A 17,955-nucleotide genomic window follows, 5' to 3' on the forward strand; every position below is an offset into this window, starting at 1 on the left:
TCAATAATGGCCCCAAATTTCCCAAATCCAAGGAAGGAAATGGACATCCAAATTCAGAGTTAAGCAACATTCTGCTAGACTGGAAACCTTATGACTGATTATATTTTTAATGGCCTTTAAACTAGTTTTATTATTCAGGTGAACGTACCTACTAGACGTCGTAAAGAATCAAACCTGCAGTGCTGTTATAGTGTTCTGTTTGGGTAAGGGTGAAAAGGAGAAACAGGCCCAGGAGAGATTATAGGAGGGGACACTTTCCCCTCAGCCCTAGTGAATCCCTGTGACAGTATGTTAAGATAAGGGAAAATATCCAATCCAGACTTTAGAATGATGGCTATGATGTAATTCATAGTCTCTTCCTTTGAATAATATTCTTACCAAAGAGCCAAGAATGCCTTGAAATCACTAACTCTGTTCTGAACCTTAAGCATCTTGCTGTTCTATGTGGTTTTTCAAAGTTATATGCTATAAAATATCAAATACTCTCTAAAACGTAGTTCATAACCTCTTGTAGGGTCAGAGACCGCTCTGGGAGTATGATAAAAGCAAGTATGGACCTTAGTACCCTAGAAAAATGAATCCACACACACAAGTTAACATTAAATTTCAGAGGTTTTACAGCCTACATGAAGAAGCCCACCTTAGAATGTCTTACGTATCTGTGAGGACCCCAGGTTTAGAAAACTTTGATGGAAACTCTGGTTGCTGTTTCCCCATGTCTAAAGTGAAAGGGTAAAATAAATCTATGTGGATCTTCTACTTGGGAATAAATGTGCAATCGGGTACAAAGTCTAATAACAAACCAACCAATTTAGAGTGCTTGTATAGGGAGTGGGGTAGTTGGTAAAACACTGAAAAGTGAGAAACAACTTTTGTAGCTTATCACAGCAAAAGGAAGATTAAAACTAGAAAATGAAGAGGTCGTATCACTTGCTATTCCTTAACAACCTAAGTGTGGAATGCATGTGTGTATTTTTACAGCAAAATTCTGAAAGTCAACAAACAAGAAGAGAAGAGAGCCAAATATACCCTGAGTACCCCACCGAGAAACCATCAGTTAATATTACATGGTGCCGTCATTCAGAACTAAGCAAACGTTTATTGAATGTTCAAGGTACTAAAAAGGGAGTCTGTAATTTTGTGAATTAAATGATGTTTCATATTAATTTATGAATCATGCTTTGGAATTCTCTAAGTCACATGTGGATAACTTTACATTAATGAAAAAGTATACATTTTATGTATACGTGGAAAGATTGGAAATTTCCTTCAATAACTTTATTCTTTACAAAACATATAAATAAATAAAACTATTCAACTTCTAAAGGATTACCACATTCAAGAAGAAGGTATTGATTGCTATCACCATTCTAAATAACGGGAATGAATCCCGTTTCTTCACCTTCCAATTCTACTGGCAAAGTGAAAACTGAAGTGAAATTAAGTTGGACTGTGACATCATCGCCAGGGATAAATGCAGGCATTTCCAAACATGGAACGCTGGGCCCCCAGAAAAGTGACAGAGTAATCTACTGAGTCTTGCACTCGGGCACATCTTTTCCAGAGGATGCATGCCAAGGACCTGGCTGGGGATCCACAGTCTCTGCTCCAGCAATTTGTTCTTCTGAGAGGAAAAAAAAAAAAAATCAACAACAAAAGTAATCTTAGTAAAAACATACACAAATCTCAAATACAACTAAAGTGAAAAGGATGTTTGGAGTAGAGATATAAGAAGAGATGTAAGAAGAATGGAACACGGCACTTAAACATGGTTCATTAGTTTGCTTGTTAAAAAACTATATTTCACTTCGGCAGAGTTGAAGTTTTTTTTTTAATAGAACTTTATTGGAGTATGATTGCTTCACAATCGTGTGTTAGCTTCAGAGTTGAAGAAGTTTATTCTCCCTTTTCTCATAAGATGAATTGTTAGAAAAACCATATTGTACATAAAACCAAGAAGTAATAAAGTCTTATTTGGAATTCATCAATTTGAGATTCAAAGTGAACCAAACACAGATTAACTCAGTTAGATTTTCTTTTGTCCTATTTTTAGGGGGAAAAAAAAAAATGGCGAGCTGTACAAATACTATGTATTTTAGAGAATATTTAGCCATCTTTAAAAAGTTTTCTTTGAGCCTTTAAAAAGCACTTCAACTGCATCTATTTGTTTATAAACAATATCTATTTTCAAATTATTATATTCATGAAGGTAAATCTAGAACAACGGGTCTTAGAAATTATCTTAGGTGTTGAGATAATATAAATTTACTTTTATAATTAAAATTATTTTAGACTGACATTTTACTAATTCAAGCTGAGACTATGTCCTTTAATTCTGAATTGGTCAGTTTTTGATTTATATATCCCTCCAGACTACTCTTTTATTTTACTTAAAAACTGTACCAGAGAGACCCATGTATTGATTAAAAAACTTAAGCATTTTTATTTGAGGTTGGATTACTTCATATTATGCATGTGCCTTTGGCACTGTCAGATAAAAATCAATAGGTGATTATAAAACTTTATCAGTGTTTGAATAGACCCTTCTAAAATGGTGTGTGTGTGTGTGTGTGTGTGTGTGTATACAGCAAAAGTTCCTTAGAAGCGTTAGCTAATGGAAGGTCCTCAAATGTTTGTTACATACTGTTCAATGAAGTGAATAGTTCAAAATTTTTCCCAAATTGCGTTGTTCCTTCCTATATCTCTAACAGCACTGTCAGAGCGCTGACGTGATCCAATTTTGACGTGTAGTTGACGAGAACAGACTGATTCCCTCTTTGTCACAAAGCAGAGTTCTCGTAAACCCTGGTAACCTTTGCTCAGAGCTTTAAATGATCTCTGGCAGCTTCCTCTCTTAATGTACAGTTTTGTTGCTTTAGGTTTCTACAAGTGCATAAAAGGGTGTTTCTGAGAGGCAGATACACTGTCACAAAGGGCCGTGGCCATACACACGTGGGTACATGATAAATGCTATGTGGTGACAAAGACTGAGAAACGCCATATTACAGAGCTTCTCTGGACATGTTCCCCACCTCTGTGTATAGCACCTCCGCAGAGCTGGGGGCGATCCCCGACTCCACCCCAGTCCATCCGATCAGGCACCTAGCACTGCTCATTTTGCCCCCAAATCTCTCCCATCTGTCCACGTCTCTCCATCTCCATTGCACCTGCCCAGGTTCATGCTGTCACCCTTGCCCAGGCAACTGTCAAACTCTTGCTCCTACGATTTGTTGGTTACCTAACATCTGAGGTAATGTTTTCAAAATTTACAAGTCATCACGTTCCCCTGATATTGTTTAAAGTCTTCCAACAGCTTCCTCTATATGCCTACAGGATCAAGTTTAAATTCCTTCACACTATCTACAAAGTCCTGCATGTCTGGCTCTGAGCTCTCTCTTTGGCTTCACTGACTACATCCACAGAAGCCTGTGTTCCTTGTGCTCTGGTCACAGCATATTTCTTTCAATCCTTCCCCTGACTGTGGTTCCTCCTACCCTGACGGCGGCTGTCACTGTCCCATCTGCCTGAAATGCTTTTCCCTCCCCTCTTTGTTAAGCTAACTCACATTAACCTCCTAGATCTCAGTTCCCTTTTTCAAGGAAGACTTCTGTAATATTTAAAAAACAACAACCTATATTATAAGTCTCATAGCCTTTTGCACTCTAGAATTTTACTTTTTTTTTTGTCACTTGATTCCTGTCTATACCTGTTAGACTGTAAGCTCTAAGAGGGCAGGGACCATATCTGGTTTTGCTTATTAATGTACCATTAGGGTCTAATGTGTGACACAGAGTTGAAATAAAAAAATTCTGATTGATTAAATGAATAAGTAAATGATACAAGTCTATGATCTGGCTTGTGTAAAATGAATATAATACTATTGGAAATACTGGCCCATTGAATCGATAGGAAAATCTTTTTCAGTAAAACTGGTTTTGTTTATAAGGTAGTATCTTTATGGCCTTGGGAGAGTTGCTTGTCCATTCCAGGGGAAAGCTGAGGGTTTAAGAGGCAACCTTCACTTGGGGTTGTTTTCTTGCATTTCTAAAGAAATAATATCTTATTTTCAGATTTGATTTGCTAAGCAATGACTCACAAGTAGAATTTTTACATACCAAAGGAAAGAAAAAAAAAAAAAAAAGGCTTCACTTGGGGTAAAAAGTGACTACTGCACTTCAGAGCTGTGCTTTGGAGAAACTTTCTCCCACAGAAACAGCAATGGAGTCTGTGCACTGTGAGCCTGATCAACGCCATCCTCTCTTGTCTACACTTGCCCTGTGGGGATCACACATTAAAGAGAGGTTCCGACTGTTATCCGCCCCCCATCCCCGCCCCATTTCCAAGCAACCAGTATATTTACATACCTGGGCAAAGGCCTAAACCTGAGTTATCAAAATAGTGAACTGGAGAAGGTACTGGCAAAGACTTTGATCGGCTATCAAAAAACCAAGATTTTGGCGATTCCTTTGGCACAGGATCTTGTAAATTCCTTTCCTTGCACTGAGATGACATATGTTGTCTCTTTTTAGAGGCTGTTCCAGTCACTTTAGGAGACTTTGGAGAATTCTCACAAGTTACTTCTTTGTGAGCCTCTCTTTTAAGGGTTCTCTCCTTCCACGTTTTGACCTCATTGTAAAGATGATGATTATTGCTTAAATGTGAGGGGTCAGGGCGGGGCGGGTGGGGTGGAGGTGGAGAAAAAAGAACATAAGACTGCAATTCCTGCAACGTACTCATGTTTAAGTTAAGAAAAAAAAAACTGCTTTAAATTGTGGTAAAATATACATAACCTATAATTTACCATTTAATCATATTTATAGTTAAGTTTCAACCTAATGTTTCCTGTTTGGACTGTTTCCACAGTTCAGAAAATGAAATGAGGTCAGTATAGTTTAAGTAATTGTAATAACCTCCGAAATCATGGAGTTTTGAAAAGAAAGCTCAGAGCATGACATCAGGTTTTTAAACAAATCAGTGATATCGTCCAGAGGTTTATCTGTTGATAATTTGTGGCCATAATTCGATAAATCAGTCTGGGTAGATGATTCTAATGTACCTTTGTTATTTTAAAAGAAATAATTCACGGCACTTTTCTGGATTAGTTACAGTCTTGCTTCTCATAGGAAATGCCACCAGCATTTATCCAGTTTCTCCAGACAGAAACCTGGGCAACCATCCTAGGGGCCTTTCTCTCCTTTACGTGAGCCAAGTCTGTTGATACAACCTCATACTTACTTCTCAAATTCATTTCCTTATTTTTATCTGCATTGGCACCATTCCAGTCCATGCCAAAATTATCTTTTGCTTGGACAACAATAAACAGATTCCTAAATTGGGGCCTCCTATACTGTGATGCTATCTGATCTCAGCAGGCCTTGGCTTAAAATCCTCCAGTGGAATTAATCCTTCCCTTACGTTTTAGGATACCACCCAAACGTCCTCCCAGTGACCTTTGGGGCCTGTGTAACCTGGACCAGTTACCTCTGGCATCTCATCTTGCACTTCACTGTCTCAGTCTCTATGCCCTGGCCACAGTGGATGTCTTTCAGTTCCACCAGCTGGTCGCCCTTCCTGACTCAAAGCCTGTGCACGTGCTGCTCCCTCAGCCTAGAAGGCTTACCCACCTCTCCTTTCACCTGGCCTAATTTCTACTCATTTTTCACATCCAGTCTTAAAGGTCAGTCTCTTGATCACCACCCCTCCCCATACCTAGGGAAGGTTTGATCCCTCTGTGTTATACCCTTTCATAATGTCCTATTTTTTGTTGTTGCTGTTTGCTTGATAGCACTCATTACAAAGGATTAGTTATTTGTGGAATTATTTGTTTAATGCCTATTTTTTTCCCTCATCTCATTGGTAGAGGTTAGCACAAGATTCTAGTCATTGGTAGAAGCCAAATAATTAAATTTGTCAGAACTGTTTTTAAAGTAAAACTAAGTAGGCTACGATAATGGACCTAAGGGGTTCCTCCTTGAGTAAGAGCCTCATTGACTTGGGTATATGGACTTGTGGTATATTTAAGCTGTTCCCTCAAAGATCCTTCTTTACTTCCTAGTTCTTGGCTTAGTTAAAAATAGGTCAATTGACAGATAACCAACATCTGGAATGGTGCTACCATATTCTTATGCCTTTTAAAAAAGACATATTTTATGTAACTTAAAAATTACTTTCTCCGTATGTGTGAAGGATTGCCAACCGCAAAAACTATTTATGTATGTGTCTATATCATCCTCCCCGACACGTAAGACGTAAGTATAATTTCTATATCGTGTGAGCAGATCCTACCTTAACAGCTCATTCTTTTGCTTTATTAGCTGTTCATTTTGCTGCTTTAACTTGGAAACTTCCTTTTCCAGCCGTATATACTCACTCTTCAGGATAAGAGCTTTCGTGCTTTGTACAATGCCACTGCCACCTCCACAGGTGAAGGGTTTATTTGAAGGCTGAGGATCAGCATGTTCTGATACCACTGTGGGAGGCAAAAATACAGACAGGTGATAATTTTAGTAGTTCCAAATAAAGAAATAAAGAAAACATTATGAAAGGTAGTAAGTCACTATAAAAACCAATATACCACCATCTCCCTGGAAGTCATCCTTGCCCACCTCCTTCTCCCTTAACCTCACACGGCTATTTGGTCATCAATTCTAAACAGCTCTCGAGTCCTCCTGCTTCTCTCCACCCACCAATTCCACTCTCATAATCCTGCTGAGATCGTTCACCATCACTGTGGTAGTAACAATCCTCCCCAGAGCTGTCCTCCATTGATCTATCTTCTAGAGCAGTAGAATCACCTGGCGGGCTTCTTCCTACAGTGTGTGTGGGGTCCACCCCTGTCATTCAGTGCATCACGAGTATTCAACACATACCTGTTCACAAGATAAACCTTAGAATGATATTAGAGCATATATTATTAAGTATTCTACACTGTGTGTGTAAAAGTAACGTAAGGAACTGTTCTGTAAATTTTAGATACAACTGCATACGAGTGTGAGGTGCTTATGAAATAGAATAATCCACTGGGTCACTGATGATTTATAAAAGGGGGATAAGGTGTGTGTGGGGAAGATACTCAATGTCCATTTCCTTTTGAATTATTCTGAATTCAGGGACAATATGTACCTGAAAGTCACTTACAAATCAAGAGTAATTATCTTGACCCTTCTGTAACAACAAGGAATCCTCAGTTCTATTTTTATCCCTTGAAGTTTTCCAGATAGTAGCTATGATCATCTTTAACACTATCTCTAATTCTTTTTTTTAAATGAGTGGACAATAATACACACAAATATCATCTTACACTTGCTTGACCTTTAGAATTTTCAGTGTGCTTTGCACACACAACTTTTAGTTTGATCCTTATTATATACATTGTCTTCAGGATTTCACACAGCCCTTAAGTGAGAGCAATCAGTTCAGAGGCCTGTCCCTGACTGCTAGTTCAATGCTTGTCTTACTATACAAAGCTGCCCCAAGTACTGTTCAGCATTTTCTCTTTTCAAATGAAATATAAGAGATAGAAATACAGAAAAAGGTATAGTTTGAGAGAAGACTGTTCCTAAGATAAATTTCAAAAAGTTTGCAAGTATGCATCAACTCTATATTTTCAGTATCAAGAACAAGTAGGATAATATTTAGTTATTTTTACTGTGAACTGATAATATTTTTACCGTGCACATGGTTACAATCTATTAAGACATGTGCTTGTATTTTTATTGGGAAGTGTACTTCTACCCTGATAGTTAAGTCATTCTTTTACAGTGCTGAAGATATCTTCACCAATAGGTAAAGATCTGATTATGCAGAAGTAAAATTTGTATTTTCTAAAAATCTATAATGGACAGACAGTTAAGATTACAGTAAACTAAGGAGATGTCACAGGATAAATATGAGCCCAATGAATTCATTTTAAAAATAGTTTTTTCTTGGGGCTTCCCTGGTGGTGCAGTGGTTAAGAACCCGCCTGCCAATGCAGGGGACACGGGTTCGAGACCTCGTCTGGGAAGATCCCACATGCCGCGGAGCAACTAAGCCTGTGCACCACAACTACTGAGCCTGCGCTCTAGAGCCTGTGAGCCACAGCTACTGAGCCCACGTACCACAACTACTGAAGCCCGTGTGCCTAGAGCCTGTGCTCCACAAGAGAAACCACCGCAATGTGTAGCCCGCACACTGCAACCACAGAAAAACCCGCATGCAGCAACAAAGACCCAACGCAGCCAAAAAACTAAAAAAATAAAAAGTTCTTTCTAAATCAGTGATTAACTTAGCTTTATTTTTGACTATCATACCTGTAATAGCAGTCTTCAAAATATGTAAGTGTATTGAAGTAAAATGGAAAGATTGGGAAGTATCAGCATTTTCTACTTACTTGAGGTATCTTGGGCCTGTTGATTTCTTCTAAGATTTTCTCTCAATAGCCTTATAACTTCTTTTTGATATTCCACAGTGGCTTTTGTCGAAGCGATTCTATTAAGAACAATAGAAATATGTAAAAGCCCAGAAACTAATTTTTAATGAAGGAATAAACACAACTGCTGTCAAGAATTTTCTAATAGGACACATCACATAAACACAATGTCCTGGTAGCAGTAGATGAGCCCTCATGACACCCTCCTGGTATCATGCACCTCACAGCTATAACACCACCAAATTGGAAGTATTCTGTTTGGTTGCAGCAGCAATTTTTTTTAACATTGAGAAATCAATTCTTTTAAAATTTCTGGAAGCCCAATAGCTATTAACCAGATATTGTGTAAAATTATATCTGGGGGCACCATAAAATAAATAATTGGTCTGTTACCATGAGGTCCTAGAAATACCTTGAAGGTACAACAATTACCAGAGCATGAAAGCAAAAAGCAGCTTCCTTTCTAACATTGTCAGGAAAGCAAACCCTGGCTGCAGCTCTGGTCTAAGGTGATACAGTCAAAGGTCAAATTCTACTCATTGTTCCCTGGTAGAGACATTTTGTGAACTGTTTGCTTAAGCATTAATCAGCAATGATAAATCAGCAATGATAAATCAGCAATGATACTCTGCTTTTCTTAGAGGCTGACAGTATCTGCTGATTCGATTCTATAAGTAAAATTGCTTTTTATAATGAAGATCTTAATAGACCTAAGTTTCACTTCTTATCACCAGAAGCCTGGTTAGAACGAATGAAGATTCAGAGTGCTACATTTTAGGCAAAATTAGATATCATCATTAAATATTTATAGGAAGAATTAAAAGTGTTAGGAGCCAGAAGGGATCTTAAGAAATCCTTTAATATAAACCTATCCTTTTATTGATTATGAATGTGAGGCCCAGAGAGATTAAACAGCTTGTGTAAGGTGATATATTCATTAGAGGCAACATATTTCTAATTTAGTTTCCCCGACACTGGCTAATGTTCTTTTCATTATGCTATACCACAAAGAACTTGAGGCACGTTATTACATATATAGTACTATATATAAATAAATCAATAAAAAGAGGATATGCTCTTGGGCATTAGGTATTATAATTTAAAAGGAAATACAACTTTTTCATAAAAATACAATGGGAAGAACAAATAAAATTAAGAGAACCAACAGAGACCTTAGTCAAACTGCTAAATACACCACAGGTTCTTAACATTTACTTTCAAGCATAAAAAGGATATTTTAAAGCTATTTAAATATGATTGAGCAAGAAGCATCCAAAGACATAGTGTGTTAGTAATCAGAATTGTGCTTATTTTAAAAACTTTGCATATGTAATGAGAATTTAATAGATTTAAAGTCTGTGAATGTTTGCATTTATTTTTTTAAAAAGCAATAACAATATTTTCATATATTTAAAAAAGTTAACTAATGCAAAAGAAGTTACATAGTTTTGAAAGGAAATTTAAGCTTTTAAAGTCATGTTCAATTAAGGCAAAGACATACTCCTTTTCAAAATCCTTGGCATTTTTCATCTTCTCTAGGTCTATTTTCACCAGCTTTGTTTTGAGCTCTTCAATTTCTTCTTTATAGGGCTTAGCTCCTAAAGCAACTTTGTCCTAAATTTTTTAGAGAAAAGAAAAATGAAATAATTTTAGAGCAGTTCTGAAGAGTTGTTAACTGCCTTGATCTGGTAGAAACATTTTAAAACAGCAATCTTCAAATATATAAAAAGCAGGGAAGGCACAAATTAACACTGAAATGAATAACAAATAGATATATGATGTGAAGTATAATCTGAAGCTCTTGGAAGCTAATACATACTTAGAGAACATATGACTTTTGTTTCTTAGAACAATTTTTTTCCCAATTTAAAAACAATCTACCTAAACAAATGAAACAAAGGTTGAAAACAATGAAATGGGCAGACGAAGGTTAATCAGGAAAATGAAAGAAAACGATGTCAGAACAGTAATATAAATATCAAACTGGAACTGAATTTAAGGCACAAAGTAGTATGTAGCATAGTTGAGCATATTTTGTAGTCAAAGATGGTTCAATCCAGTGATATATCTACTTTCTACTCAGAGAAAAAAAAATCCATATATAAATCTTTTCTTTAAATGAATAGATTTCATTTTCAAAGTAATTTTAGGCTTATGGAAAAATTGAGCAGAGAGTACACAGAGTTCCCATAAACTGTGCCCTCCCCCTGCCCCAATTCTCCTGTTATAAAACATATTAATGTGGTATAGTTGTTACAAATGATGAGCCAATATTGATACATTACTATTAACTAAAGTTCATAGTTTACATCAGGGTTTATTGTTTGTGTTGTATATTCTATGGGTTTTAACACTTGTATAATGACATGTGTTCATCATTACTCTATCATACAGAATAGTTTCACTGCCCTAAAAACCCCCTGCACTCCACCTATCCATCCTTCCCTCCCTCCCCTTAAACTGTTGGCAATTCCTGAACTTTTTACTGTTTCCCTAGTTTTGCCTTTTCCAGAATGTCATATGGCTGGAATCATCCAGTATGTAGCCTTTTCGGATTGGTTTATTTTAATGAACAATATGTATTTAAGATTCCTCCACGTCTTTCTGTGGCTTGAGAGCTCACTTCTTATTACTGCTGAATTAATTGCTCTTTTTATTGCTGTACCACAGCCACACAGTGGAATACTATTAGATATTGAATACAAAAATAAACCCATCTAAATTAGGAACCCAGAGAGCTCTCTATTCCTCTAGGCTTTCCCACTCCAACCCCCATCAAAACATCTGTACACACACAATGACTAGCAAAGACTAAAAAGATGCAAAGCTTCTAAAAATGACAGATGCTCAGCTTAAGGAGGTTGATGACTGGGTCAGATGAAGCCACTGTTTGCTCAGTCAGAGCACCAGTTCAATACCCAGGCCTTCTGGACCAGACACTGACATCAGGGACTCCCTGGGCATGTGTCTGGCTGAAGTGGTGTCAGTTTCCCAAGAAACTGCCAAACTTTCCTCCGAAGTAGCTGTACTATTGGCATCCTGCCATGATGACTGAGTGTTCCTGTTGCTCTACATCCTCACCAGCAATAAGTGTTGTCAGTGTTCTGAATTTTGGCTGTTACGGTATTTTGAGATACCATAGGTGTGTAGTGTTATTCTTGTCATTTTGATTTTCAATTCTGTAATAACATGATGTTGAGCATCTTTTCTTATGTTTATTTGCCATGTGTCTGTCTTCTTTGGTGGGGTGTCTATTCAGATTTGTGGCCTGTTTTTTGTCTGTTTGTTTTTGTTTTGTTTTGTTTTGTTTTTTTGTGGTACGCAGGCCTCTCACTGTCGCGGCCTCTCCCGTTGCGGAGCACAGGCTCCGGACGCGCAGGCTCAGCGGCCATGGCTCACAGGCCCAGCCGCTCCGCGGCATGTGGGATCTTCCCGGACCGGGGCACGAACCCGTGTCCCCTGCATCGGCAGGCGGACTCTCAACCACTGCGTCACCAGGGAAGCCCTGTGGCCTGTTTTTTAATCGGGTTGTTTGTTCTCTTATATTTAGTTTTAAGAGTTCTTTGTATATTTTGGATAACAGTCCTTTATCAGATATGTTTTGCAAACATTTTTCTCCCAATCTGTGGTTTGACTTTCACAGGGCAAACGTTTTTAATTTAAATGAAGTCCAACTTATCAATTTTTTCTTTCACGTATCGTGTTCTTGGTGTTGTGTCTAAAAAAGTCATCGCCCAACCCAAGGTCTGCTAGTTTTTCTCCTATGTCATTTTCTAGGAGTTTCCTAGTTCTGTGTTTTATATTTACGTTTATGATCAATTGAGTTAATTTTTGTGAAAGGTGTAAGGTCTGTGTCAAGCCTTGTTTTTTTGCTTGTGAATGTGCAATTGGTCCAGCACCATTAGTTGATAAGATTATCCTTTTCCACTGAACCACTGAATTGCCTTTGCTCTTTTGTCAAAGATCAGTTGAATATATTTGTGTGGGTCTATTTCTGTGCCCTCTATTCTATTCCATTGATCTATTTGTCTATATACTGTTTTAAAAATTCAAAGAACTCCAAAAACAATTATCCATTTATGATATCAAAAATTTAAAAATATATTCTATAAGCGCAGAAGTTACAGTAACTTTTTACCACAATATAATGAAATAAATTAGTCATATATAACATTGTTTAAAATAATTCTTACATAAAAAAAATCAAAATTGGAAATACTGACTTAAAATGAAAGACAATAAGAATTCCATATTTCAAACGTTTGGCATGTGATGAAAGCTGAACTCAAGACATACTGATCACCTTAAACAGTTTTTCTAATGAACTGAAAGTACAATTTTTAGTTAACATGATCTATTTATCGTCTATATTTTAGATGGATTCTGTTAATAAACTTTCCTTGTTCTACCAGAAAAAGAATTCCTTTGAGTATGAATTAAATTACATCAAATTTAGAAATTAATTTGGGAAAAACTGATGGATGTACAGTATTTAGGTTCCAAAACAGGAAATGGCAGGCTTCAAATCTTAAACCACATTTTCTCCCGCATTACTCTTTGAAGTTCTATTGTTCCTTTCATATATGTTTTCCTCATCTTTTGTTTAGTCTTCAAACACTTTATTTTAGATTCTGTGGCCATTACAAGATTTTTTTCCTATTGTGTAGGATGTCCATAAAGTTCTAGTGAGCTTAAATTTTTAACAAATTCACTGCTATTTGACATAATTTGTAAAGATACAACAGAGGAAAAATATAAAGACTTAAATGAAATTGTTAATGTTTCATTTGTCCAAACTACTTTCTTCCATACTCCATTAATAAACCCTACATTATATTGGATAGGTATTTTCAAATAGTGGTAAATAGGTTTTTATTTTTTTATTATGCCAACTCTTGAGTTACATGCAAAAGACTGTATTTTATAGAATATTTATATAATACACAGAAACAAATATTTCAAAAATTCAAACTGTACAAAGATTTTTATGGATACCCTGTATTTTGCTTTCTTTCCCCAAGAGTGCTGTACAAGACCCCCCAGACTCTGCTATATTATCTAAATGGTTACTTCTGGTATGCAGGAAAGATACGTGTCTCTCCATAACACAGGTTCAATCTATACTGAATGTGAAGTTTGCTGCTCACTCCCTCTTTCTTTATGCCCTTTCTTCACTTATATGAGGAAATTAGAACCACTCTCTCTTGCTCCCCACCTGCCCCTCTTTCTCTTTTACTCACGCCTGCTCCATCTCAGTATCTTTTAATTACTCTGCATCTCTTCTCCATATGTTCACGCTCCCATCTAGTCTCATGACTTTTATATGCTGACAATTCCCCAAACTTACACCTCAAGTTTAGATCTCTCTCTCTCTCTCTCAGACTCACATATCCAACTGCCTAAGACATATCTCAGCTTGGGTGTCCCCAGTAGGCATTTCAAATTCAACGTGCTCAAAACTGAACTCTGAGTCTGCTCCCATGTTCTCAAACTTGCTCTTCTGGCAGCCTTTTCTATCTCCATAAATGGCAAGTCCTTTTTCCAGTTGCTCAGGTCAAAAACTAGGGAAATCATCTCTGACTCCAAGAAATATGAGAGGAAGAGATGTGTGCCACTTCTGGGCTAGAGCCTTTGAGAGTAGAGATTTTAAGATATTTTAGTTTCTCCATCTTGTCCCTTTCCTGTGAGCCCAAGCATGGACAGCTTAAAACCTGGCTTTAATCACTAAGATGAAAACAGCACCCACGGGTGTGGCAGAGAAACAAGATGGGAGAAATGTGGGCCTCTGATTGATCATGTGAACAAAGCCATCCCCCAACCTGGAATTCAGGCTTTTATATGAATTAGAGAAATAACCTTCCATCTTATTTGAGCCATTGCATTTTTGGTTCCCTTTGCTGTAGCAGCTAGCATGTCACACTAACGCACCCTTCTGTATTCTATCTTCAGAGGGCAACTTTTAAAACATTAAGACCGTAATAGCCTTTAGCCAAAATCCTCTGATGATTTCCCATCTCACCCAGAATAAAAACCAAAGTAGTCTGCAAGACACTTTATGGGTTGATTCTCTGCTACTTCTCACCTTACTTCCCACCTCTATTCTCTTGCTCACTCTGCTCAGGAGACAATGGCTTTCTTGTGGTTTCTTAAACACGTCTAGACTGTTTCTGTGTTGAAGGCTTTGTGTTTGCTATTTCCTTTGCCTAGAAGGCCCTTTCCCTACTACATCACTCACTCCATCACTTCATGTCACCTCAAAGGTGTGGCTCTCCTCAATGCCCTTTTATAAAGTCACATCTCTTTCCTTTATACCCCAACCCTCACTCAGTATCCATGTACCCTTGTCTGGCTTAACTTTTTTCCATTGCACTTTTCACCATTTGACACATGTATATACTTCATTATTTTCTGTCTTCCTGAACAAGAACATAAACTCCTTGAAGGAAGGGAGAAACTTCTATTTTTTTTTCCCACTGCTGTATACATGGTATCTAGAACAATGACCAACACACAGCAGGTAACCAAAAATATTTGTTGAAAGAATAAAAATGTGGTCATTTAATTATTTGAAATATTAAAAAACTACTATCAAAAATTCTAAAGCCTCACAGTTGATTTTCTTGGTTTTTAGCTATACAAACAATTGTTGAAAAACAAAACTGAGATTATTTTCTCTTGCCTCTCTGTTTCATGTCTCACTGAATGAATCAGAATTTTTAGAACAATGTTAAATAATGGAAAGAACAGACATCCTTTACTTATTCCTAATTTTAACTGCAATGAAGAGACACTGGAGCAAGAATAGCACAAATACTTATTAGGGCTGGACTCAAGTAGCACAAGTGTGAGAAGTGGCTGGGCTAAAAAAAAAAGGGAGTGGTAAGGATATGATGAATGAGGGTGCAAACTGTGTAAGGGCATTCATGGTCAAAAAGATTTATATTACTGCTCTTTATAAAGAAAATAGGTCAGAGTCAGCCGAAAGGCTGGGACTCAATAACAAGGGATTAAGCAGAAGAAAAGAGAATTTTAAAATGCACTTATCTAATAAAGAATGTTAAATATTTAGATAGGAAGCCTTTTTTTGAAAAATAAAAAAATAGACATTTTAAACTATAAAGAATAATATTTATATCTCTTAAAAATAATTTTTCTAGGAAGATAAAAATCATTATCTTGAATGAAAATATACTCCTGTATTTCATTTCTAAGTTGTCACTTGCTTCTTAAAAGTTTGAGTACTGAACTTCAGATATTCACAGATAATAGGAAGTTGAAGTAAAATCTGAGTCCTAGATTATCTGCCAAATTCAACAGTAAAAGAAAAACAAACAAACAAACAAACCCTTTTATTTATAAAATGAGTTTGTTAAATTACCTGAAGTATTTGGATCATTTCTTTTGTTTTTTCAAGGCAATCATTTGATTCATTAACTTGCCCTTGAAGTTTTGCTATTATGTCATTAGTCATCTCAAGTTCTTTCTGCATCTTTATAATCTTGCCTTCCTCATGCATAGCGCTTTCTTTAGCTTCATGGAGTGACGTTTCCAGCTCTTGAGTTTTCTATTAGAAAAAGTACACATGCTTAAGGTCTGCCATATAGACAGAGTCATAGTACATAAGTTTAAGACAAAAATAATCATATATAGGAATTAATTTTCACAGATTTCACTAACAAAGGATAGAAAAGAAGCCAATGTCACTCAATTTACACATGTATTTCTTTTTATTTATAAGCTGATGTCTTTTGGATTAAAAAATGCCCACATTTTACATTATAAGGTTTAGCGTTTATTTACTAGTTAGCATGGTGCCAAGCATATTAAAATAGGTACTTACATTTTAAATTAACACCACTTAGAGAAAGTACATTTGATAATTAGCTCTTTAAAGTAATACATGTCTTTTCCTTTATTTTTATTACCTACTTTTTAACTTGAAAAATACAAGCATATGGAAAAATTCAGAGGCATTTGATGAAGAGTAAGTTTCTCCACCTCAGAACCCTAGCTGACCCTGAATGAAGTAATGACTAAACTCTTTCAGGTGTATCCTTCCAGAAGTTTCCTATGTGTATCTAAGCATAAGTGAATATTCAGTTCATAAAAACAGTCATACACACAGTAGGAAATAAATATATAGTTACTAAATATATAGTATACTAAATATATAGTTCTGCATTTAAAAAAAAATCTAATAATATATTTTTCAGACCTTTCCATTATCGATACACGTAGATCTCTCATATTTGTTTTCATGGATACATACATCCATCCATTAGTGGAGACCATCCACTAATGAACACTTAGGTTATTTCCAGTTTTTTCCAAGTACAAAAATACTGGAATTTAAATACCTGAATTTGTTCATATTTATAAGATTATTCACATACATATATATGCAGGCTTTCCTGGAAAATGTGTTTTTTGACCTACTCAGAATTTATTTTTGCTTTGTGAGTGGGGTAGAAATCCAGACTTTTTTCCCAGATAGCTAGGTGGTTGCTCTGAATCAAACATTAAGTAAATCGTCTTTTCCCCACTGAGCCGACTGTTACCATTATCATACACTAAATCCTCATACGTATCTGAGTGTGCTGCTGAACTCTGCTCTGTTCCAATGCTCTGCTTACCTATTCCTGCATCATTACCAAACTACTCTAGTTACCTATTTCTGCATCATTACCAAACTACTCTAGTTATCTATTCCTGTATCATTACCAAACTACTCTAGTTATCTATTCCTGTATCATTACCAAACTACTCTAGTTATCTATTCCTGTATCATTACCAAACTACTCTAGTTATCTATTCCTGCATCATTACCAAACTACTCTAGTTACCTATTCCTGCATCATTACCAAACTACTCTAGTTATCTATTCCTGTATCATTACCAAACTACTCTAGTTATCTATTCCTGTATCATTACCAAACTACTCTAATTTGGCATAATTACCAAACTAGTGGCATATTATTTCTTATCCGATAGGGCACTTCCTGGGTCACTAAAGACGTAATCTCCCTCTGCTTCTTTATCTTATTGCTTTGGTAGATGGGTTTCAAATTTCTGCTGTTTTATCTCTGCCAGCTGACTGAGGTAGTGAAGTGCAGCAAATCAATCAATTGTATACTACTGACCTTCTAGCTTCCACTGGTAGCGATTAAACTAGTGGTTGATGTTTTATTATAAGTATTTACTTTGGTAAAAATGATTATAAGTTAGGGCTTCCCTGGTGGTGCAGTGGTTGAGAGTCTGCCTGCCGATGCAGGGGGCGCAGGTTCGTGCCCCGGTCCGGGAAGATCCCACATGCCGCAGAGCGGCTGGGCCCGTGAGCCATGGCCACTGAGCCTGCGCGTCCGGAGCCTGTGCTCCACAGCGGGAGAGGCCACAGCAGTGAGAGGCCCACGTACCACAAAAAAAAAAAAAAAAAAAAAAAAATGATTATAAGTTATATAAGTGTATAAGTGTATAACTTATATACACTCTTGGGTACCCTACTAAGTCATTTTGTGCGCTAACAAAATAAAATAGCATGTTCGCTT

General features: G+C 36.7%; 1 protein-coding gene across 2 annotated transcripts in view; it reads right to left on the reverse strand.

Annotated features, from left to right (window-relative positions):
- Positions 1-1,529: 1,529 nt before the first annotated feature.
- The window catches only part of CENPE (centromere protein E), a 73,987-nt gene continuing 57,561 nt past the window's right edge, over positions 1,530-17,955 (reverse strand). For both annotated transcript variants that reach the window (XM_065877402.1, XM_065877401.1), the window contains 6 exons: positions 15,789-15,974; positions 9,912-10,024; positions 8,372-8,469; positions 6,286-6,469; positions 4,365-4,651; positions 1,530-1,624 (listed from right to left, as the gene is read on the reverse strand). In XM_065877402.1, the coding sequence (XP_065733474.1) occupies positions 1,530-1,624; positions 4,365-4,651; positions 6,286-6,469; positions 8,372-8,469; positions 9,912-10,024; positions 15,789-15,974 (963 nt within the window). The remainder of the gene's footprint in view (positions 1,625-4,364; positions 4,652-6,285; positions 6,470-8,371; positions 8,470-9,911; positions 10,025-15,788; positions 15,975-17,955) is intronic.

Source organism: Phocoena phocoena, chromosome 5 (genome assembly GCF_963924675.1).
Source record: "Phocoena phocoena chromosome 5, mPhoPho1.1, whole genome shotgun sequence".
In the NCBI taxonomy this organism is placed as follows: Eukaryota; Metazoa; Chordata; class Mammalia; order Artiodactyla; family Phocoenidae; genus Phocoena; species Phocoena phocoena.